At 36.6% G+C, this 26,392-nt stretch overlaps 1 protein-coding gene across 1 annotated transcript in view; it reads right to left on the minus strand.

Moving 5' to 3' along the window:
* Positions 1-26,392, minus strand: part of LOC127434982 (transmembrane protein 178B) — a 106,572-nt gene that overhangs the window by 40,910 nt on the left and 39,270 nt on the right. The window contains exon 3 of the mRNA XM_051688061.1: positions 4,374-4,487. Within this exon, the coding sequence (XP_051544021.1) occupies positions 4,374-4,487 (114 nt within the window). The remainder of the gene's footprint in view (positions 1-4,373; positions 4,488-26,392) is intronic.

Raw genomic sequence — 26,392 nt, forward strand, 5'->3', positions numbered from 1 at the left:
GATGACACCACTGCCAATTTCCATTTATTAATGCTTAAACACATGGAATTATCTCATCTTGAGGAAATTAAATCCCTTGTGTATAACAAGTGAATGATATGGTGTGGCCATATTCGAACTCCACATTCTACAAAGTACAATTAAAAGCAATTCGTCTGCCATTCTATCCATTGAAAGTTAATACTCATACAGTTCAAGTGTAAGTACAGCAATGATACAAATGGCTCCATCCCAACTTAATAGTATCTGATTACAACAGTGACGGTTAATTACTCTTAATTCATTTCCTCTGTGTATCCCACTCCAGGGTAAAGACTAAATTACAGCTTAGAATGTTAGCATGTCATTACAGATCCTGTTTTTAGTAGGGTCCCAAGACAACAACAATCAAGCAATCAAACTCCCATTTTTTTATAAGACAAGACTAAAGTAAAAGATGGAGTAATGAAAGTCTGTATATTTAAGCACACTAGTAAGAGTATGGACTATCAGCACTGCTGTGATTCGGCAATAATAACTTCAACAAAAAGCTAATATCGAGTAACTTACATTTTAGACACAATATAGCCAGTTATTTTGACTATTTTTGCTCAGTTAAAAAAAAAATAGGTACAAACAAAGCCAAAGCAGGCTCAAAGGTTACATTTCACAGAGCAACACACAGATTAAAAGCCTGTCTAGAACAACGTGAATACATACAAGTGGAGTGATACCAACAATGAAGCATCCCAGTGCTGTTATAGTAAATATCAGCACTCTTGGAACACTATGCCTATTACCTACATAGAATGTAGCTTCCCAGAGGGCTTTATATTCATCTAAAGATGAAATGCCAAAAAGCTTCCATTATTTTGAATCTGTTCATTGCTAAAAACAAATAGTTAAGGCTTCAATGGAGTCTTATCTTTTGCTTTGATACTCAGCATAATAAAATCAGTGTCTTTATTTGTAACTTTCTTGCCGGTACAGTCGGTTTCCAGGGTTTTGACTGACAGGTACAAATGAATGCTGTGTATATCCCACAGCCTTGTGAAGTTTCACTGATGTCACCCGCGAGCAGATAAGCATTATGAGAGCACAGGAAATGTTCTAACCTGCCTTTGTTCAATTTCACACTCTTGATGAAATGTCAGGCCTGGGCCCTCATCTGAGCGAAACGCAACTAGAACTGCAGTGACACTTGAACGTTACATGTTCTGTTGGTTTAATACATTTTAACACAACACAAGCTTTGATCTAACTTAAACAGGGGCAGATCTGATTTTCTAGGCCACTTTCGTATGTGGTTCTAAATTTGATATGCATCCAGTGTGAGATCATCTAACCTAAACACTCTAAAGTCTAAAAACTTGTGTCCGATTATTCTCTTATTTCACAATTTTTATTCATTAATAACCACTGTAATGGATTATACGTATATTCATTTGGAGTTATAAAGATAACTAGCAGAAATGTCTTGCACAGATTTTACAGTGATTACAAAGATTAAAAGTAATCAGTATAAATCAATTAAACGGTTAAAAAAGCATCATAATTCTCTCTCTCTCTCATAGGCGTAAGTTTTGCGATACACTCAAGGCTTGTTTTGTGCACTGATATGTTTGCATGATATATACAAGCCATGAATGAGAATTACTTATTTGATTTAAGTTACTTTGCAAAATTACCAAAATGCAGTGTAATATAGCATGAGCGAGCATTTGTAGTATTTTCAGAAGAGAATAGTGGGTAAAGCATGTCCGTTTTTTCTGAATAACCATTTACAGGAATATTCTGAAGGTGGCACTCATGTTTTACTCTTGACAGGACTACAACTAAAAAGTTAACAGTGCTAAGTGTGTCTTAATGGGTCATTGATGTAAACAGTCATTTGAGTGAATGTAAACGTGGGACAAAAAAAATCAGTTATTTGTCAAAAGATCAGGTCTCTGCATTAAGCCTTGCCGTGTAAATGCATCCTTTGGGCCTTATTTTTGGTAGTCTATCTAGGCTTAGACAGATTTCTTAGACAGCATTGGAGTCATTTACTTCTCAATGTGCTCTAATAATAAGTTCTTGATCTTCTGACCTCTCTTGGCCTCAAAATCAATATGGCACTCAATAGAGTAAAACTCAAAAAGATGGGAGATTTTCTTAGACTCCTCAACTAAATGTGTGCTTTATGAATTAATCTAATTCTTTAAAGAGCAGTTTAAGAGATTTTTGCCCATTTTCCTCTGGTTGCCACAGCAATGGTCTTGGACTTTGTACTGACACCAATAGGTGTGGATGCAACATTGCACTACAACAAATGTTTTCGGTTAGAAATGGAATTGTGTAAATGTCCTATTTACAGGCTTATTTGTTCCCATTATCACTTTATTTAACAGTCAAAAGTTTCCAAAACAGGGGGATTACTGAGATAAGTGAAGAGTATTCGACTGGTCGTGTGATTTCAACATGGCGGCCACCATGAGGGAGCTTTATCTCATGTGAGTTTACACAATTTAAACCTAAATTTCCAAAAGTAAAATACATTTCATTTGGTGTAAGGTAAAACAAAACAAAACAAATACTTGATGCACCTTAAACTGTGCCCAAACAATGCATGTTAAAAATAGTTTTGATGCCAGCCTGGGTCAGACTTTGATATCAAAGAGGCTAGTAATGGGAATGAACAGTTTACCTGCTGAAAAGGCTAAACTTATCACACGACCAATCGTGTGAACCAAGTACAGGTATTGAGCACAAAATGGAAACTGTGAGAAATGTGTCCCACCATAGAACTCCTCTTTCATCTGTTTTGCCTTTGACTGCACCGAGAGCTCTGTGTATTTCATGCAATGTCATTTGTGCATCTTAGGTTTATTAACTCTCCATCTTGGAGCAGTGGAAACTAAGAATGTGAGAAAGATGGAGGTGTACATATAGATTGGTTTTGGGTTTAAAGGTGACCGTGACTAAACTCTGCGGCTCAGTGGACTGTGACTCTGTGACAGTTTGAGTGCTTGCTCTTCCTTATGTCCACACTAGCCTTGACAAAACGTTATGCACGGCATCTGCAAACCGCAATCTCATCCCTTAAGAGGGTTTCCAGGCAAACTGATACCCTCCAAGGCTCTGTGTGTAGATTTACACACTGCCCATCTAAGTGTACATTTTCAAAGTTGTAGTGGAAATCAGTTTTACAGTTGTGGCTTTTAGCCAGAAAAGAGAAGCTTTTGTGTGTTCACCCCAAAAGAGCCATTGTTTTGACAAGCTTGTGCATTCTCAAATCAATACCTTTTTTTCATGTTTTCAATTCCAATTTGTTCCCATTTTACTTCCATTTTTATAAGCACAGGTTGATAACATTAACTTTTTTTTAATGTTAAGCCTGTCTATATCAATCACTAGGGATGGGTCACAAAGTTGACCTAGTGTATTAGTATATCTATATTTTTTTCTTAAATATTTTTAGTTTAATTAGGTTTCTGTCAGCCTGCTGTGCTTTTGCTGTTAGAAAGTTTGCATAGTAAAACCCTCTTGGAGAAGTTGCAACTTTAAATTAATCCCCTTTAAAGCTCCATTGGTGCTGCCATTCCCATGCAGACCATTACAAAATATTTAGAGTTCTGACAAACTTTCCCCATTCTTGCTACAAACTTGCCACAAATTTCCCACTCATTATTTTCACATGCAAATGAGCTTGCGATTCGCCACAGATGTGTTCCAGAATTTTGTAGCCCTTCACCGTTAGTAGTGAACCTGCAGCATACCTCTGGTGACAATGAAGAGTTTTTCTGTGGAGTTCTGCTGGCACAGATTCAGTGTGGGCCTGCTAATGGCCTCTTTCAGCATTAGAGCATTTCTCCACCATCACTCTACAGAAGCAACTTCATAACTTCCATCTTATGTGGTAGGTAGTGTGGGACCAGACAAAACTGGGTCAACAAGGTATCCTGTATCTGACTCTGACATATGTACCCTACTTACTCTTAAAAAAGCAACAACAAATCTCCTTATCTCTATCTTTAGGACTACAGAGTGCTTGCTTGTGAAAAATAATGAATATGATCACATTGTTTTGCTTTACCCTTTCCGTATTTGGCTTTGACTTGACCTTAAGTGTAGCGTCTGAGCAAGTGAGATCACTAGGCCTTTGATGATTACTGTTTGTGCTATTTCGAGAGTGCTTTTCTCAACATCAGTTGGTAGAATATACACTGATTTGTACCATGAATGTAACTTAGTCAAGCTACTATGGCAGCTCATTGTCCTCAAGTGAGGTAAGATGGGCCTTGTGGCAAACTTTTAGAAACCAATGCTTTAGTTTTATTACAAAGCAAAGATTCTCTAATGACAGTGGTTGCATTTCTTGAGTGTGTTTATAAAAGTTAAGTCTGGTTACTCACGCAAAGAGTGCCACTCATCCTGACGTATGGTCTTAGTGATGTTGTAGGAAAGATTCTTGGGTATCGTGGCTGAGGAGTAGTGGTACTTGATATAGGAGCATCTTGCAATCGACCCTGCAAAAGAGGAAGAGATAAAAAGGTTGAGAGAATTGCACTCAGTTGTTTTTGCTCATATACTGTATGAATGAGTAAATCTGTCAGATAAAAAGAGCAAACCTGAAGTGAAGTATGTTTATAGTGAAATGTTTACAGCATCATATGTCTAATAATGCTGTCGAATGTAATGAGATACTGTCAGTTTGCTTTTACATTGGCAAATACAACAATAGTAGAAAAGCACCATTGTGTATTGACTTTGATCCATTTCAATGGATCTTTTATACACTGTTGCTCTGTTCCATTAACTAGTGAGCTGCCTTCATAGGTAGCACTTTAAAGGTGCACTCAGTAAGTTTTTGTTTGCCATCTTGGACTTACACTAATCCTTAAATGCATAGGGATTTCGCCAGACATTATTACATACTTGGCACGTACACTATATCGATCACAAATGGATCTACAAAATGCCCAGATAGTGTCAAATTTTCAAAACTTTTTCAAGACATAGAAAATAGTCAAATAGAATATATTCTGACATATTTTGATGTTTTATTTTTCATATATCAAAGAGATGATGCAACAAATCTAGAACAGGATTAATTACATCCACACTAAAATTTCATGAGACTCAACTGGCTGTCAAACACATTGAGCTACACATAACACATAATCTACACATAAGCTACACATATTTATTTTCTCAAGCAATAATTGAGTTTAAATAGATACACAATTTACATAATTTCAGTAGTACACCAAAATGACAATAGCCAAATCATACTGTTCATGAGTTGCACTTGCTATAGTTTACTTCCACGTTTTCGTCAAATAGCAATGTCAAATGAAAATCAAGTCAATCACTGAAACATCATCACCACCTTGAGTAAAAATAGCATGTGTACATGCAGTGGCGGCCCATGAATTTTAAGTCTTGGCCTTCAGTGCGATTCATGCCATTAAGAAAACACTGTTTCACAATTAATAAGACACCCTATGCCTATGGACATCATGCATTACATCGCAGCCAAATAATAATACCAATTGACATTTTTAAAACACGTCCACGCACGAAAGCCAAAACCAAGCAGGTCTAATACCAGGAAAAAGCTATCTAATAATATTTGTGATCTATATGTTTCTTGCAATAATTTTTGTTTCGTAAGGGTACACGGTTACTTTTCAAAACTTAAACTGACACTGAATGCTCCAGCAGCCTAATTTACACTTAGAAAACTCCTGATGTTGCTATAACATTGCAAAAAGCACTTACCAATTTACTTGAAGTGAAAAGCAGCCCTCCTGATTTTAAATCCCTAAGAATCTCTTTCTCAATGGTGATAGCGGCAGTGACAGCCGACTCATCAGCTAGATCTCGTGCTCTTCACTTTCAAATTACGTGCATCACTTACAGCGTGATTGCGTCACTCAAGGCCAGCTAGAAGGCCTCGACTGGGACATATCCTAAAGATCACACCCACCAAGAACAAATAAATCAATCTGATTGGCTGATGAATCTGACAATCTGACTTTAGATGCCTATTCACTTGGACTGTTGAGGGATTCTGTAGAAATTCTGAAGGCTTAACGGGGTGGAGCTCAGACTCACACGCTGCTTCGGAAGCGCCCGACATGCGATAAGTGAACCAGTCATCATGCTTTGCTTGTAAGGAACAAGGAATACATTCTGATTGGATAAACTATTTGTTGTTTGCTATTCTTTTTTAGATGAATTAGGAGTGGAAAGCGATTGAAAATAAATAGGCAAAAAGGTGAATGAGAATGAAAGGATAAAAAAATATTTATTTATTAGACATGTTAGGCTAGCAGAGAAGGCTTTGCTGGCCCTGAGAATTCGCCACTGTGTACACGCATATGGAATAGTGAATTTTTAATTTTTGGGTGAACTATTCCTTTAAGCACCGGATGGTGTAGTTGCTGCATCTAACAGCAGGGGCTAACAGGGACCTGCTTAACCAGCCAGTTGTTGTCCCCCTGATTTTACCCAATAGTTGTGTGTGCTATGTATTTTTATGCTTATGTGCCTGACAGGTTTAGGTATTCAGCTTAGCTACATGCTAACATCAGATTCTGAGCTTACTACTGTATGTTTTGGAAAAGAGCTTGTGTTTTCATTTACGAGGCATTCCAACTACACACTCCTGCAAGAGATTTTGGTTTCAATTTCTGCGTTCCATAAAATCAGAGCTAAAATCTTTACACCTTCGATTTTTTGTTGTGTTTTTAATTTTCACTTGACTTGAGTCTGAACTCTTTTATAGTATAGGTCTAATTTTCTTTTACGTCCCAGGGGGCTTTTCCAACACCAACAAAGTAATATGATTGTGTTTCTCTTTTGTTTTGAGTCAAATGGTGGTTTCCCACAGTCTGTTTCTCATTTGAAATCCCACTTAATCTCCAACAATGCATTTTTAAGCTTTTTTTTTTTTTTTTTTGTCAACTTGTACAGCCTATATCTGCCTTGAGTGGAGAGATATGCTGTTTTGTGTCTGAAATGTTCATTTGAGAACACTCTGCAGCTCCTTTGAGAATTATATTGCTTTTAGAATGAGGCCTGAACACATCCTCTCCCTTAAACAGGAAGGTGATGTGCACATGTCCTTAGGACTCATACATGCACAGATCAGCAGTGAAAATACGCACTGACAAAGATAATGATACATTTATCAGTGTCCTAACGGCACATGCCAGCAGTCATTCCAGCTTGCTCTATTGTGAAAGACATCATTTCCTGTTGATTATGAAACTCTGAAGATAGAAAATAGCAGCCTTTTTTCATCCTGAAATGAGAATTGCAGTCCCAGTGCTTGGCCCGGTCTTCCATTATCTCATTCTTCCAGGAACTAGTAGACCAGCTATAATATATGTTATATTACAGGGGGAAGTTCCAGTGTCACATTGATTAGCAAATCATTATTGCCACGAGTTGAAAATGGATATGCTATAGTAAGTGAGATTCTTCTATGTTGCATGGTCAAAATAATATTGAAAAACATATGAACAGTAGATGTTGTTGATATCCCATTACTTGTATTAGTTTTGAACGAAACCCATGTGAACCATGTCTTGTGTTTAAAAACTGGAATTTATGAAGAAAATGTGAGTGGTGCTTACCCGTGAAGAAATCTGTTGCGATGCTATGGTGTTGTGGGTGGTTGTCAGGGCATTGCAGAATGGTTGCTAAGGTGTTCTGAGTGGTTTTTAGCATGTTGCTATACAGTTGCTAAGGTGTTCGGGGTGGTTGCATTCTGAACCACATCAACAGAGCCTGTTGTAACAAGGATATTGAGTGGGCATGGAGTAATATTGGGGGAAAGATAAAAGTTTATACATATCTTTAGTTAAGTATGTCACTACAGTTAGTGTTGTGTTGTGCTTTTTAAACATAGCTTACGCTGAGCTTAACAGAAGAACTTCACAAACATCTCCCATTACACGGCATGTAAGACAGATCGTCCTGTGCCCTGAGCATCCCTGCGGAGTTAAAGCTGATCGGGTCAGCGACTGAGTGTAAACCAAAACCATCTTTCTTCCAGGCTGACCAGACAGCAGTGTTCCTGTATATAGATTTTCTGATGATCTGCCAAGCCTGGGAGAGTTCAATAGATTTTAAATATGCCAAAGAACCCTAAAGGCTTCACAGACAGAAAGCAGGATGTGAAGTGTCACTGGGACCACAGTACTGACTTTAGTTTGGGTGTGTGACTCAAATTCAAAGCTGTTCACATCAGTTAGAGCGATTGACTTCATGTGATTTGAGATTTCATGTTATTTTAATGAGATTTCATTTCATTTTATACATTTAAAGACTCCATGAAATCAAAATTGAAGTTTTATAGCTTTAATCCATGTCTGTTAACAGAAAAACACACTTAAAATTTAAAACTGATCAGAAGCTGATTTAAAGCTGGACAACGGATCTAAAATACTAATTACTCATACAGCACTCACTATTTTTGTTTAATCAAATGCTTTCTAGAATGAAAATGTCCTTCCCCAAATACCACCTACTTTTGACTAGCTTTAGCAAGTAGCAAATTATGTTCGTGCTTTGATGTAAACTAAAGGCTAATGGCTATTTAACAAAAAAGGGACAAGCCCTTCGATTTGTCGCGCCCCCATCTTCCTGCTTTAATAGGAAATACGTCAACAAAGTATGGAAAACTGCACAAATCAAGCAATTTAATGACTTTAACTACATATTCATGCGATTATCTAATCAGCCAATCGTGTGGCAGCAGTGCAATGCATAAAATCATTCAGATACGGGTCAGGAGCTTCAGTTAATGTTCACATCATCCATCAGAATGGTGAAAAAAAAAATGGGAGCTCAGTGATTTGGAGCGTGGCATGAATGTTGGTGCCAGATGGGCTGGTTTGAGTATTTCTGTAACTGCTGATCTCCTGGGATTTTCACGCACAACAGTCTCTAGAGTTTACTCAGAATGATGCCAACAACTAAAAACATCCAGTGATCGGCAGTTCTGTGGACGGAAACGCCTTGTTGATGAGAGAGGCCAATGGAGAATGGTCAGACTGGTTCGAGCTAACAGAAAAGCTATGGTAACTCAGATAACCACTGTACAGTTGTAGTGAGCAGAATAGCATCTCAGAATGCACGACATACTGAACCTTGATGCGGATGGGCTACAACAGCAGATGACCATGTCAGGCACTTTATTAGAACAATAGTGTTCCTAATAAAGTGCTCAGTGAGTATATACACATGTGTATATATACAGTACTGTACAAAGGCTTTAGGCACATGTGAAAAATATTTCATAATGAGGATGTCTTCATATGCCATATGTCATATCATAATTCCATAAATAGTTTTCATATATCAATTAACATCATACAAAGTCCAGTAAAGATAAAATAAGCTTATCAATATTTGGTGTGACCACCTTTGCCTTCATAACAGCACCAATTCTCCTAGGTACACCTGGACACAGTTTTTCTTGGTTGTTGGCAGATAGGATGTTCCAAGTTTCTTGGAGAATTCACCACAGTTCTTCTATCTGTTTAGGCTGTCTCAGTTGCTTCTGTCTCTTCATGTAATCCCAGACTGACTCGATGTTCAGTGGGGGGCTCTGTGGGGGCCATGTCATCTGTTGCAGGGCTCCCTGTTCTTCTATTCTAATCTATTTGCAAAAGGAATGTTTGGGAGTCTAAAATTGATATTTCGTAATGACACACTAAAGCTGAAGTTAACAACAGTTTTTGTGAAACACCTTATGTGCCTAAAACGTGTGTACAGTACTGTGTGTGTGTGTGTGTGTGTGTATATATATATATATATATACAGGTGCATCTCAATAAATTAGAATGTCGTGGAAAAGTTCATTTATTTCAGTAATTCAACTCAAATTGTGAAACTCGTGTATTAAATAAATTCAATGCTCACAGACTGAAGTAGTTTAAGTCTTTGGTTCTTTTAATTGTGATGATTTTGGCTCACATTTAACAAAAACCCACCAATTCACTATCTCAAAAAATTAGAATACATCATAAGACCAATAAAAAAAACATTTTTAGTGAATTGTTGGCCTTCTGGAAAGTATGTTCATTTACTGTATATGTACTCAATACTTGGTAGGGGCTCCTTTTGCTTTAATTACTGCCTCAATTCGGCGTGGCATGGAGGTGATCAGTTTGTGGCACTGCTGAGGTGGTATGGAAGCCCAGGTTTCTTTGACAGTGGCCTTCAGCTCATCTGCATTTTTTGGTCTCTTGTTTCTCATTTTCCTCTTGACAATACCCCATAGATTCTCTATGGGGTTCAGGTCTGGTGAGTTTGCTGGCCAGTCAAGCACACCAACACCATGGTCATTTAACCAACTTTTGGTGCTTTTGGCAGTGTGGGCAGGTGCCAAATCCTGCTGGAAAATGAAATCAGCATCTTTAAAAAGCTGGTCAGCAGAAGGAAGCATGAAGTGCTCCAAAATTTCTTGGTAAACGGGTGCAGTGACTTTGGTTTTCAAAAAACACAATGGACCAACACCAGCAGATGACATTGCACCTCAAATCATCACAGACTGTGGAAACTTAACACTGGACTTCAAGAAACTTGGGCTATGAGCTTCTCCACCCTTCCTCCAGACTCTAGGACCTTGGTTTCCAAATGAAATACAAAACTTGCTCTCATCTGAAAAGAGGACTTTGGACCATTGGGCAACAGTCCAGTTCTTCTTCTCCTTAGCCCAGGTAAGACGCCTCTGACGTTGTCTGTGGTTCAGGAGTGGCTTAACAAGAGGAATACGACAACTGTAGCCAAATTCCTTGACACGTCTGTGTGTGGTGGCTCTTGATGCCTTGACCCCGGCCTCAGTCCATTCCTTGTGAAGTTCACCCAAATTCTTGAATCGATTTTGCTTGACAATCATAAGGCTGCGGTTCTCTTGGTTGGTTGTGCATCTTTTTCTTCCACACTTTTTCCTTCCACTCAACTTTCTGTTTACATGCTTGGATACAGCACTCTGTGAACAGCCAGCTTCTTTGGCAATGATTGTTTGTGGCTTACCCTCCTTGTGAAGGGTGTCAATGATTGTCTTCTGGACAACTGTCAGATCAGCAGTCTTCCCCATGATTGTGTAGCCTAGTGAACCAAACTGAGAGACCATTTTGAAGGCTCAGGAAACCTTTGCAGGTGTTTTGAGTTGATTAGCTGATTGGCATGTCACCATATTCTAATTTTTTGAGATAGTGAATTGGTGGGTTTTTGTTAAATGTGAGCCAAAATCATCACAATTAAAAGAACCAAAGACTTAAACTACTTCAGTCTGTGTGCACTGAATTTATTTAATACACGAGTTTCACAATTTGAGTTGAATTACTGAAATAAATGAACTTTTCCACGACATTCTAATTTATTGAGATGCACCTGTATATATATATATATAATTAAGATATTCAGATTAAAAAATATATTGCATTATTGTGGAAGACAAGTAATGCATTGATTAGACAATAGAAAATGTGGCTTTAGAATTCAATATACTATTGTTTGTTTTGTGTTTAATTTTCCCATATTGTTTTGACAGGACATGTCCTGCATGTATAGAATCATATAAGAATCAGCAAGTGCCATTTCTTTGCAGAGAACATGGCAGACTCCCCTGTGCAATCTTTTTTTCTGTTCATTGTACTAATCTAAAGTCCACAGAAAGGAATTTGGCAGACTGGAAGAGTCTTTAACTTATTTATGAATTTCCATCCCCTCTTGCTTTGCTTTAACCGTCACAGAGTGAGAAAGGACATTTTTACTTTTCGTTTTCATTTCCTAAAGGGTGAATTTAATGGTGTTTCTTTATCACAAGGGCATTTTCAGCTGTTTACTCCAGGATTAATCACTACCATTATCCACAGCTAATGTGGCTGCTCAGCCGAATTTACAAATAAATAAATAATTAAATAAGCGCATTTTAAATAATCCATTTGCAACATGTTTCGCACATTGCCAACTGAAGTGCAAAGGTGCCATTGCAAAATTAATCACCCTCTGAATTTCCTCGGGAACCTTTGGAATGTCACATTGTGATATTTCTAATGTCTTTTTTTGTCAATAATACATGAGCCCTTAGCTTCACTTTTTCAGTCCCTCTAGTCAATTCATGTCTCCTAATGAGCGAAAACCTTCCTAATAAAAAGCTCAGATACACAATATTGACAACAGTGTGAGAGGAATGCTCAACTTGTGGAAGGTCTGCATGTCAGTAAGGTAACAGATTACAAACACAATAGACTGATTTTGGACTTGGTCTGGGATCAATTATATGTGTCCAGTATCCTCATTACATTTAATCTGGATCAATGCTTCACTACTCTTGTGTGGTGTACCGTAATATCTCAAAGTCACCGTGACGAGTACTTGCGCTACATATTAAAAATGTCTTAAAGGGATAGTTCTGTCACCATTTACTTATCCTCATGTTATAAACTCATATGACTTGCTTTCTTCCATGCAACACGAGGATACATTTTCAAGAATGTTGACACTGCTATTTTTTTTCATACGATGAATGTGAATAGGGAGAACAATCTACCCAACATCTCCTTCTGTGTTACATAGAAAAAAAGAAAGTAATGCAAGTTTGGTTATTTCTTTCTTTTTTCTTTTCTTTTTCTTTTTTTGCTATATATGCAAAAACTAAATTGTTTACTAAAATAATAATAATAAAAAATATGTATATTAAAAAAATTGCATGTTTACAAACTTAAAAATAAATGATGACAATTGTCAATTCTGGGTGAGTTTTATATATATATATATATATATATATATATATATATATATATATATATATATATATATATATATACACACACAGTATACACCGATCAGCCACAACATTGAAACCACCTGCCTAATATTGTGTAGATCCCCCTCGTGCCGCCAAAACAGCGCACACCCACATCTCAGAATAGCATTCTGAGATGACATTCTCCTCTCCACAATTGTACAGAGCGGTTATTTCAGTTACCGTAGACTTTGTTAGTTCGAATCAGTCTGGCCATTCTTTGTTGATCTCTCTTATCAACAAGGCATTTCCGTCCGCAGAACTGCCCCTCACTGCATGTTTTCTATTTTCGGCACCATTCTGAGTAAATTCTAGAAACTGTTGTTCGTGAAAATCCCAGGAGATCAACAGTTACAGAAATACTCAAACCAGCCCATCTGGCACAAACAATCATCCATGCGATTATCTAATCAGCCAATCATGTGGCAGCAGTGCAGTGCATAAAATCAGCAGATACAGTTCAGGAGCTTCAGTTAATGTTCACATCAACCATCAGAATGGGGAAAAAAATGTGATCTCAGTGATTTTGACCGTGGCATGATTGTTGGTGCCAGTTGGGCTGGTTTGAGTATTTCTGTAACTGCTGATCTCCTGGGATTTTCACACACAGCAGTCTCTAGAATTTACTCTGAATATTGCCAAAAACAAAAAACATCCAGTGGGCGGCAGTTCTGTGGACGGAAATGTGGACAGTTGGCACTGTTTTGGCGGCACAAGGGGGACCTACAAAATATTAGGCAGATGGTTTTAATGTTGTGGTTGATCGTGATTGATATATATATACACTACCGGTCAAAAGTTTTGAAACACTTACACATTCTTTATTATATGTTTTTTTCTTCACATTTTAGAATAATAGTAAAGTCATCAAAACTATGGAATAACATAAATGGAACTATGGGAATTATGTTGTGACTAAACAAAATCCAAAATAAATCAAAACTGTGTTATATTTTAGCATCTTCAAAGTAGTCACCCTGTGCCTAGAATTTGCAGACATGTACTCTTGACATTTTCTCAACCAACTTCTTGAGGTATCACCCTGGGATGCTTTTTAAACAGTATTGATGTTCCCATCTATGTTGGGCAATTATTGGCTGCTTTTCTTTATTATTTGGTCCTAGTCATCCATTTCAAAAACTTATTTTTATTTTTATTAAATTTTAGTTTTATAATGAAATAAATTAATATGGTGGCACAATTATATTTTTGTCTACAAAACTAATTTCAAACATTTAAGCATACGCCTTCAGATCAAAAGATTTTTAAGATCATGAGAAACATTTCATTCAAGTGTTTCAAAACTTTTGACCGGTAGTGTATATCAGTGTTGGGTGTAATGCATTACTAAGTAATTAATTAATGTAATTAAATTAATTTTTCATTGAAAAAGTAAAGTACGGGATTACTCTTAATTTTTAAGTAATTTAATTACAGTTACTTCTTATGTAATTTTGTTAAATACTGTATAGACTATAGAACAATTCTATATAAAACTATAGTGAATTTAAAATCGAACTTCAACATCTAATGTTAAAATGTATAATGTAAAATGTCTTCTAATTTAACGCTGCCCCCTTAAATTCTTTGGCCAGTTCATGAATAATTCATTTGATTTTATATGATTTATTTGAAAGAATTAAAAGATCAATTTCATGTCTATCTTTATATTTTTCATCTGGTCGAGGTTGATAAGGTTTTTAGAAAATAATTAGTAATAAGTAAAGGAATTACTTTTTAGACAGAATAATTAGTACAGTTATCTATTTACACTGTAGAAGATGTAATTAGTAGTTAGTAATTAATGACTTTTTTAGACTAACTTACCCAGTAAGTACAAGTATTTATATATCAGCCACGGCCCGTGCATTTTAAGTCTAGGCCTTCAGTGCGATTCATGCCATTAAGAAAACACAGTTTCACAATGAATAAGATGCCATATGCCTATCATACATTACGTGGCAGTCAACTAATAATAACAATTGACATTGTCAAAATACGTCCATGCACGAAAGCCAGAACCAAGGAGGTCTAATTCCAAGAAAAAGCTCTCTAATAATATTTGCGATTTAAATTTAGCTTGCAATCATTTTTGTTTCGTAAGGGTACACGGTTACTTTTCAAAACTTGATCCGACACCGAATGCTCAAGCAGCCTAAATTACACTTAGAAAACTCCTGATGTTGCTATAACAATGCAAAAGCACTTACCAATTTGCTTGAAGAAAAAATCAGTCCTCCTTTCCTGTTTAATTAATAAATTACACGATCATGCAGAACCTCTCAGGTTTTTAAATCCATAAGGATCTCTTTCTCAACGGCAATAACAGCAGTGACAGCCGACTCGTCAGCAAGATCTCCTGCTCTTCGCTTTCAAATTACATACATCACTTAAAGCGTGATTGTGTCACTCAAGGCCAGCTAGAAGGCCTCGACCGGGACATATCCTAAAGACCACACCCACAAGAACAAATAAATCAATCTGATTGGCTGATGAATCTGACAGTCTGATTTTAGATGCCTATTCACTGCAGTGTTGAGGGATTCTGCAGAAATTCTGAAGGCCTGACGAGTTGGAGCTGTTTCGCTGCTTTGGCTAAGGAGCATGGCTTCAGGCATGCGATTTGTGAAACAGTTGTCACACTTTGCTCATAAGCATCGAGGAATAAATTCTGATTGGATACATTTTTTTTGTTTTTTGCTATTCGTTTGTAAATTAATTTGAGTGGAAAGCGATTGAAAATACATAGTCAATAAGGTCAATGAGAATGAAAGGATGAAAAAAATATGTATTTTTTAGGCATGTTACGGCAGCAGAGAAGGCTTTGCTGGCCCTGAGAAATCGCCACTGGTATATATATATATATATATTGTGTGTGTGTGTGTGTGTGTGTGTGTGTACAGATTTTGCTCTCATGGAAAGAAATTGGTACTTTTATTCACCAATGTGGTATTCAACTGATCACAATGTATAGTCAGGACATTAATAACATGTAAAATTACTATTACAATTTGAAAATGTGCAGAACTTCTTAAACTACTTCAAAGAGTTATCATTAAAAAACCCTCCATGTGCAGCAATGACAGTTTTGCAGATCCTTACTATATATATATATATATACACACTTTTGGCCGCCAGTATATACACTGTGTGTGTGTGTGTGTGTGTGTGTGTGTGTGTATAAATTCATACATTATAAGTGTCCAAATAAGTGTGGCTTAAATGTGAAGGGTTTAATCTTTTCAGTGTTAAAGTACTTTTTCCTATCCCAGCTTAATATTCATGGTCCACTACTCTTTCAATAAAACAATTTAATGATTAGCATGTAAAATTCAGGAAAATGTTTTATTGGTACATATTTAAACAAACATTTCAAATCCCCTCAACATATTTAATATATGTAATAAACCCCTTTACTAGAGACTGTAGGGTCTAAAAGAGTAGAATTGTTTCATACAAAAAACACACACAAAAAGTTACATCAAAATGGTGTGCTAGATTAATTCTGATCCCTCTATCAGGAGATATTTGCACATTATTACCAGCCACTGACTCCGTCAGGAGTGCAGTGTAGTGCATACACACAACTGAACTGAGGGCTGTATTCATTCTAGTGATGTAGTGGTTTGCGAAACGGTAATGCAGTTGTTGAGGCAAGAGTGATCAAATGCTGAAGCCGATGTGATGCTTTTCATATTTATTTCCATTAATCATAAACTCTAAACTGCTACAGGCCTGTAGCTGTGCTGCTGTCATGTGGTGCAATTCCCCTTGTTCAGTGGCATACATTAGTCATCATTACGTTGTCCTTGTTGACTTACTGTAGCATTCGGGTCAAATACACTGCTTAAGCTGCTTCATAGAAGAATGACTTTCTAGTGATAATCCATGTATTATCTCCTTATTTGTTGATACGCTAATAAATAAAATAATTAAGATGCAAACGTTACAGTTGGGCAGTACACTTTAGTCCATTTTTGTTCATTTTTATTTTTCTTCTAAATCAGGGGTCTTCAGTCTTAGCAGTGGCATGTCCATACTTTTTTTGACTGGGGTGGGAGTTCATTCAAGTGTGGCATGAAGTGTAATTCAACATCCCTGATATTATTAATAAGAATAAGAATAAGATATATACATTTTCAGGAATTTTTAATATTCGAATGTTACTAAATAATTGATTCATTATTATTATTACTGCAAAACACAGAAGACTCCAAATAGCATTTTTTTTATTTTTTATTTAGTATTTTCTCTGTATAATTTTTAGTATCTCTTTAAACTGCATAAATGTTATGGACACTGTTAATATGAACAATTTAAGAACAGCGCATTATTGAACACATGGTAGTTCTGTGCAGTTTTGTGGAGTTTTGGAGTTGGAGAGATTATGCTAACATGGCATTATGTAATACTATCAAGTAGGCTATTGTTTTATTTTCAGACAATAAAGAAGATATTGAAGATATTTCTTAATCTTATCAAGGGCCTACACATAAAGAATGTGCAATGTACAATGTGAATGTGCATTCAGTTTTGTGTAAGCTACTCAATTTAGCCATATATTGGGACTGCCAAAGGTAATTTGATTAATTAAATAGTGCCTTAAAAACAAGTTAATTTGATATTAAAACTGTTTTCCTGATCTCCATTTTTTTTTTTCATTTTCCATCTTTTCTTAAGAGACGTATTACCAATTAAGACTGAATGCATTACATTATGAAAGCAAATAAATAAAGGCTAAATGAAGACTCAGATGTCTGCTAATTAAAAAATTGATAGGTGCATTAATTTAATTTTAACTCCAACACATGATTATGATAAAAACCCTGCCAAAGTTTAGAAGGTTCATTGTAATGTGGCATCGTATCTTTTAAATATTTTAAAAACTTTGAGTGGGCAGTCAGAAAATATCCTGAAAAAAACTGATGTGGATATCTTTTTTTATTTGAATTATTAATAATTGCAAGAATTTTTTTATAAGGTAAATAAATGTGCACCACAGCACTTGCATCAAATTATACAATATTTAGACAGGATTCCTATGGAAAAACAGGAATCTTGATATGACCTAATGTGATTATCGAATTAAAAAGATTATGATCTGGTTAAATAAATGCATGCGCTTCATCGTTCAGAGTAAAAACGCGGTACTGTTGTATTTTCTCCAAGCACACAGGAGCTTGTGAGTGTTTCCTGCTTTTGCAGAGCAGTTCGCAATCATTATGGCCATCTGTTTGAATGAGCAGCTGGAAGCAGTGAAGTGCATACATTTCAAAATAAGAGTCCCCGGTGTATTTCAGCCTTTAAAATTAAAATATCTGCGCTATGAATAAAATATTTTCCATCACAAGAAGGAAAGACTAAGAACATTTCATATAGGCTACCAATTAAAAACAAAAAAATTTTTGGCAAATTAATTGCCTTTCAACACATTATAGTATCAGCAAAATCCTATATTGGTCGACCTCTAATTTGTATTTATTTATAAAATGGTACATAAACCAATTTTAATGTGATATATACTGTATATGTGGAAAACATGTCTTAAGTATTTTAAACTTGCATATAGTCTACCCTGTTTTACTGATAAGCATTGTTGAGGCCATGTTGAATGTGTACCCCTGCCTGTTTAAGTAAGAGTCTGTGATACATGATTTATTTTGAGATTGTGTGGGTTTGTTTTGGTATGGGGATATGGTATTAATTTTATTTGTTCAGGTCTTGGAGAAGGTCTTAAAAAGTCTTAAGTTTGATTTAAAAAACTCTGCAGCAACCCTGATAGAGCAGGCAGGTAGTCAACGGGGCTTTAGAAGAATGACAGCGTGGGCACGCTGTGTCATCAAAGGATGTGTATCTTGGACAAAAAAATGATACATTTAGTTAAGAAACCAACCTCAGGCAAGTTAGATGGGCATCATGGTCATCTGATAATAGCAATAACAGAAAAATAAACTGTTTTTGTGTACAGTTGTTGTCTATTTGTATGGCTTTCGCCCTATGTGGAAAACGAATGCGGGGTTGAGGGAATGAGAGCGATCGGGAAGAAAATCACCGTGGGCAGAGAATGGGTGAACATGGAGTAAAATTCAGCGGGAGAGTTCGGTTGTGCGGGATTGAAACTGCAGGAGCGATATGGAAAAAAAAGTCCTGCGCAGACCTCTAACGGGACGGATGTTCATGGTGCTTTTTGTCACGTTGTACAGTGTTTGCAGTGAATGTAACTTTATTTATAGTGAAATGGTCATATTGTTTATAGTGAAATGGTCCCTCACCTGACTTCCTTAAGCCCCCTTCACGGGTGCACTTTAGTCGTGTCCGGTCTCAAGAATCAAATGACATACAGCTTGATCTACAGTGCACGTTCAAGCCATATTTTATTTCAAATGACTGTTTGCAGTGATACCTCGAGTCCACTCGGATAACTATCATTTCCTGACACTGCTTTCCGCTCCAACTTAAACCAACGAGGTGTAGCAGCCCAACTGAATAAAACACATTTGCTCTCTTTCACCAATGTTTGTGATTGTCTTCCTTTTATTCCTTTCACATATTCTCCACAACAACCCCATAAGAGCTAAAACAAGCAAATAAAACAGCATGGGTATTTGCAGGGGGGAACTGATTTAAACAAACCAGAGACAACACAAGTGGGTATTTTACAACAAAATTACACATTTAACCTAACATCTAAACATAAACAACATAAAACTGGACATAAACCAAAATAACAAAAAAAAATTTTTGTTGCAAATTTCCACTTTACAAAACCTTTACACTGTGGGCCATTAACTGTTATGTATATGTGTGTGTGTGTGTGTGTGTGTGTGTGTGTGCTGATTGCTCTCTCCTCTTCCGTTCACTCTCCTGTTTTTCAGAGAGCACTTCAAAATAAATGTCCGATAGGCAAAATAAAAAAAATAATAAAAGTAAAAACATAAAAACACACATCTTGTGGATTTTAATGTTATACTAATATAATCAACTAAAAACTAAGCTATAAATAACTGAGGGTTATTTATACAAGGTTCTTCCTGGTTTTATTGAAGGCCCGCCTCCAACTTGGAAAGTGACCAATCACAGTTTAGAATTTGGGGCAGCACCTGGGGTGGCCAATCAAATTCTAGGGGGGGCCAGGGCCACCCCATGCCCCCCATCAGGACACGCCCCTGAATCTTAGGATTAAAGGGATAGTTCACCCAAAAATTTAAATTGTGTCATTAGGTTAAAGTTAACTTAATTTATTATTTTTGTTTAATGCTTAATCTTCATTTATTCACAAAAAGTTGATTTCAAACAATTATTGGCCGACCCCCTGTTAAAGACCCCTGATCCTAACTACATAGTATCCTACAGAATAAATAATTGGACATTATTTGTTCTTTCCTCTGAGGAGTATTTCATTTCAAAACATGTTGTGCACGTGCAGATCTTTGTCACATAGCAAAAGATCAACAAAAGCCATGATATGAGTGCTTTATCAAAGCTGGAGTAAGCCGTGCTTCACGCTAACAGTCCCAGAGCGCTGTTTTCGTCTAGCTGACTCACAGGGTTTGACCCAACACTCCACAATCTAATTATAAATGTGCCTCATGGCGCTCTCTGTCCTTATGATGAAGATAAAGGCTTGTGATAAAGACAGAGAGAGGCTTTTGGCATAACTCTGTCTATGAGTCAACATTCTGCTTTAGTCCACTGTGTGCTGTCACCCACACACATATGCACATCAAAGATCCCTGTCATTGTGTGGCGTGGTGTACAATCTGTTTTTTTCTTTGCCCCCAGGGTGCAGTGGTTCGCATAAATGTATGTGTGGCTTTATTTTCAGTTGGGAGCATTGCTGGAACAGCAGCTTGCTAATGGCTGTGTACATTTGAGTTCATTTCCATTTATTTTTAATTGCAATTCATTCTAATGGTTTCTGTGCAAGCTAAGCAGCCCGTTCCTTAGCACCATCATCTAGGCCGTAAAATAAGCCTATTAAAGTGTGTAAAAGGAAATATGGATGTGGATTATTTGAGAGCTTTATTTGAACAGAAGAAAAAATAAACAGGTTTATATCTAACAGTATTTTAGAGCTTGCATTACACAATACATCATAGAAATTGCATCATTTATTAACCAATAAACCAATAATTAACCAAGCAACAAAATAAAGTCTGATATTTTACATTTATTGCTCAGATCAATGTATTGATCTATGATATAACTACTAATAATATACATTTATTGTGCATCATGAAAATTATGGCACTTCCTATTACCATTTTACAAAACAAAACAAACAAATCTCTTTTCTATACTGTGTGTGTATATATATATATATATATATATATATATATATATATATATATATATATATATATATATATATATATATATATATATATATAAAGTGGGCTACAATCTCAATGCATAGTCAATGAGATGATTTGTTTTATGCTTTTGTACCACCATGCTTTTTGTTCCATAAAAAAAGAGGTTTTCGCCCAAAGCCAGGTACAAACACATGCTTTCTGTGTGCCCACCATGTTTATTTCTCCAGGCCTGCATATTGCTGGCAGAGACATGCACATGTAGCTGCCAGATGGACGGTACGATGCAGTACGTTCCCTGGCCTCATTATTTGTTGACCCAGATTGCGGGCCATCCCTCCCCAAACCCAAGCCAGACTGGATTAGTGGGTGAGATGCTCCAGTTAAGTGCATGGGTTGGGTTATAACGGCTATGTTTTCATTGACCTAGCTGTTATGTTCTATTGTTTTCATAATTACAAGACAACAGAGATGCTTTCTGCAGGTAGATCAGCCAGCTGCTGCAGGGACAATTGTGAGGGATGCATTTCTTTGCTCTACAAGCAAAGTGAAATTAATTCAGATATGCTCCATGCAGACGGTGAGCATATCACATTGATGAATGTAATATGCAGTTAATTTTGCCAGTGCTGAGACATCATTGAGGCTGTACATTAGGACAATCTTGTTTAAAGGCCTGGAGTAGGAGCTGGAGACCTGCACACACCCATAAAACTGATTGTGGATGTCTGGGAATAGAAGACAATTGTTTTTTAAGCCTATGATTGTCTTTTTATGTAATATACGGGAAACACAAATATGTTGTGACAGATCAGTGCTTTCATATTTGGAAAGTTCAATGCATTCCTTTCTATGAAAGGGATTTTATTGTTCCAGGTTCAAGAATACAAAATGAGATGTAAGGCAAAATTAAATATTAAGAAGTGATATTCTCCATTCACTTTCACTGCATCTTTTTTTTTTCTTCCACACAATGAATGTGAATGGTGACTGAGGCTGTAATTCTGTCTAACATCTTTTGTGTTCCACGAAGAAAGTCATATGGGTTTTGAACAGCATGAGGGTTAGTAAATTATGACAACATTTTCATTTTTGGGTGAACAATCCCTTTAACCTGTTCATATTGATTTGTGTATGATTACTACCCAAATTAGCATGGAAATTCCTGCAATTACTTTAAAGATTTGCATCATCACGACCTAATCAATTGTTATGTAAAAATTAAAAATTTTAACTTTCTATTCAGTGCATGAATAAATCACTGTACTCATAATATTCAGCTTAATAGTCAGCTTTCAAGAGTATATACCTTGAAAAACAGTGCAGGATGCAATTAGAAATTCTTGGAAGGGAACATTGATCTTGGTTTGCTATGGCTCTGAATGGCTACATCATACTATCATCATGTTGAGAAATCTACACTCTGCAGCATCACACAGTTTTCTGAAGGGCCATGGAAGCTTCCCTCAGGAGTTGCTTGTCTCTTGTAATTCACCAGAATCAGTATGAACATGGTAGAAGCCCTCAAGCCACTATGTTAGAGAATGAAGTTTGGGCTGGTGCGTGGTCTACATCGCCCTGCCGTTTAGGCTCAGGTTCACACAGGGTGGTGGATCTCACCCGGAGCCGGTGAAAAAATAAATAAATAGTCTGTCTAATTGCTCTTCAAACTCTGTGGGTGTGCAACAGTCCTAGTGAGTTGTCCCCTAATCATATCAAATTTGAATAATCTGCCTTTTGTTTTATTTGGTGGTCCTAGAGTCACTGTGCCTTCAATACAGGACCTTTCGCCTTTTTGGTCAAAAAAGTATTCATTTCGACCAAAATATGGGATGTCCCGGATAATACGAGAAAGCTGGCAACCCTAGGTGGTCTTTGTTTTTGAAAGTTGTGAAAATATAGTGATATATCAGATCATTTCAGTTTATATTTGCAAGTAGGAATGTTTGTGCGTGTGTGCATATGCGTGGGTTGGATCTTGATAAATTCAAAGTATGCACCTATTTTATAACATTAATCTTATAACAAGGCAACAGTGTTGTTTAGCGAGTTAATCATCACTCTTCTAAAGTAAATTTTCAGTCTTTGACAAGCTGTCACAGGGTGTTGCTGTGTTAGTCTTGGTCGGTTTGCACCCCCCGAAAGATGAGATAATTAAAAAGAAGCATTATCATTATCTGTTTCGTGCTGCAGATGGAAGCATAGGCAGACATTACTGACAGATACTATCTAGACAAACTGACAGAGAGCTGCTAATTAAAGGCCTGAAAATGGATGCCAACATACTGTCCTTTACTCCTCTAGGAGAAAACCTCACATTGCCATTAAATATTTTGCTGACATTCACAGCAAATAGATAATGGCAGTCTCAACACTAAGCAAAGGCTCCCATGAGATGCATTCAGTTTGAGGAGTCTTTTGCCAGAGGTTACAACTGAAAAGTTGCTATGGCTCAAGGTGTCAACAATCTCTTGTGTATATTTAAAGGAATAGTTCACCCAAAAATGAAAATTTGCTGATAATTTACTCACCCTCAGGCCATCCAAGATGTATCTGAGTTTCTTTCTTCATCAAAACAGATGCGTTTGCGTTCAGAAGAACTGTATTTATCACGTGTAATGTAAGGTGGAGGAGGAGTCAGGAAGCGCGTCATTGTTTACATTGGTTTTTTATTATTATTATTATTATTATTATTTGGAATTTTTTTTTTCTTTTATTTATATTGTTTTGAAATTGTTTTGGACTGTTTTGGTTTGTGAATGGTGCTTGGTCTGCGGTCCGTGCAAGTTTCTCTTGTAAACAATGACGTGCTTCCTGACTCCTCCACGTGAGCTTACGTCATCCCTCTCATGAGCACACGTCACAGAGATGTACGGAAGCGAACATTTGTAGTTAAAAAGTATATATGTATTGTTTTGTTTCTCAAAATAATCAATCGTTTGGATTCAGAAGAACTTTATTTGTCGACTGGAGTCATGTGGATTATTTTGATGCACCCTAAATATGCATTTTGGACTGTCAAAAAATGGAGGACATTCACTTGCATTGTTTAGAGGAGGAGGCCTGAAATGAAATCCTAAATGTCTAAAATTCTGTTTTGATGAAGAAAGAAATTCAGATACATCTTGGATGACCTGAGCGTGAGTAAATTTCAGCAAATTTTCATTTTTGGGTGAACTATTCCTTTAACTATACATTAAATGAAAGTGATTTTTGTTTAATCCACGCATTATCAGTGAACAAAAAGTGGACTTTTCTGATTCTAATTCTTTTTCTAAATTCTAATGTTAACAAACAATGCCACACAAAAGCATTAAGACCAACAGTGATTTTGTAATTAACATTTTAGTTTTGGTGCAACGTAGGGCTGGGAGCCCTCCAAAAAGAATTGATTCCTCGATTACGAAACGTTATTGACTGAAAGTCAATTCCGCTCAGGGGTGTGACATGATCTTTTTATTCATACTATCAATCACAAATAGTGCTAAGTATGCCTTATTTTACAACTTTTCAACCTAGTCTCATAGAATGAACGTTAGTATAACAAAATTTTTGCACACTGACTTTTATGTGCCGAATTCTACGTTTCACTGCAATTTCCTGGTGAAATTGCTACAACAACTGTGTGTTTTATTTACTTTCACACAAATCATGACTACAATGGCTGATTATGACTTTACAAACTCACACACTGCTATGTTATGATATCGATACACCTTTTGAAAAGTGATACATTTAATACATATATGATAGACCCACCTACATTTAAACATGTATTCCAATGTGATTAGCTTCCACGGTAGCACACATGATAGTGTGTTGGACTTTGGACTCGGAAGACCACCGATCGAGATCAGTCAAGAACGCAAGCTGACACGTGAGGTGAGTGTCAGAAGCGACACGAGATGATGTGGCTGTCAAGGTAGAAATTGTCACTGACACTTTTCTTTAGTAGATGGTTTGAATCTCTTTAAATTGTTTAAGTAAAGAAAGTCATACAGTTGTTCTTAAATTAGGATTTAAACAATTTATTCTGTAAAAATTCCTTAAACTAATACTGCCAACTGGCCAATAATGACATTTTTTTACTTCCAAAAGCCAACTTTTACTCATTATGCATTTGGCACTTTGCGAGTGTTAATTTTGGATCTGTTTAAATGTTATCAAAAGATAAAACAGTGAAGCATTCGAGTGCTTGACAAATTCTCAAGTAGGAAATTAAAGCTGTTTAACCTTTCGTATCTAGCAAGCTATTGACTGGAAACCCTTTGTTTTTGTTGAACGAGGATAATTAATGGATCAAAAAATGAATTGTTAAGACAGAAAGTGTTGGTATTTCTCACAGAAAAGCAAACAGAACCCAGCAATACTTCATATTGCCTGTAAATAATAAATGAGAATGTACACTGTAGCTCAAGATTGGCATCCGCCTCAATGAAATAGAGGTCAGAAATGTTATGAGACAGCCATCTGGCTTTCTGCCAGGGAAACAGGGGCATATACAGCCAGCATGTTACTTAGGATCTACTGATAAGGGCACTTTAGGGATTGCTGAGCTTGCTATCAGCAGGGTTAGAATTGGGTACAGAAGACACCAGGGGGGCAGTGTTTTCCTTTACTGCTATCTACTGATTTCATGATCAGACATACGGTACTGTGGGACTTGTCTTGTGGAGATTCCTAAGTTGTCCATTTTAATGAATTGGATAGTGTTGCTTGTTCAGTGTTGGAGTTTACAGAATGTTTCTAGGGTCACTTTGTTAGTCCCTCACTCTCAAAATTGGAGATTTGTGTCTTTTGGTCCATGTCTATTAGCATTTGATGCCATCTATATGCTTGCGTACTCCTAAAAGTTGATGAAATTAACTTTTAGCAGATATGCGCATTTCAAAATTACAGTCTTTGTCTATTAGAAAAACGGACCAAAAATATTGATGACACATCTTGCACTCGCCCAGCAACCGACCAGCAAGTAGCAAATCATTGTTCATGGCTGTAACATAACTAAAGCCTATAGATTGTAACAGTGTCCAGACACTTTTTCAGGCATCTTGTTTCCAGTAATATTTTTTCCATTAATTCCTTCCATAGGGATTTCATAAAATTCGTCATAACAGAGTTTTAAGCTATGAACCGAACCAACCAGCTCCAAGGTGAATCACAGCATTTCAAACTTTGATTTGAAGCAAATAAATAAATGTGACAAAAAGCAAAGGTTCAAGACTGTGTTCTTAACATTTTACATGAGGGCATAAACTACAATCCTATGAAGCATTGCGAATGACGTAAA

The sequence above is a fragment of the Myxocyprinus asiaticus genome, chromosome 45 (genome assembly GCF_019703515.2).
Source record: "Myxocyprinus asiaticus isolate MX2 ecotype Aquarium Trade chromosome 45, UBuf_Myxa_2, whole genome shotgun sequence".
In the NCBI taxonomy this organism is placed as follows: Eukaryota; Metazoa; Chordata; class Actinopteri; order Cypriniformes; family Catostomidae; genus Myxocyprinus; species Myxocyprinus asiaticus.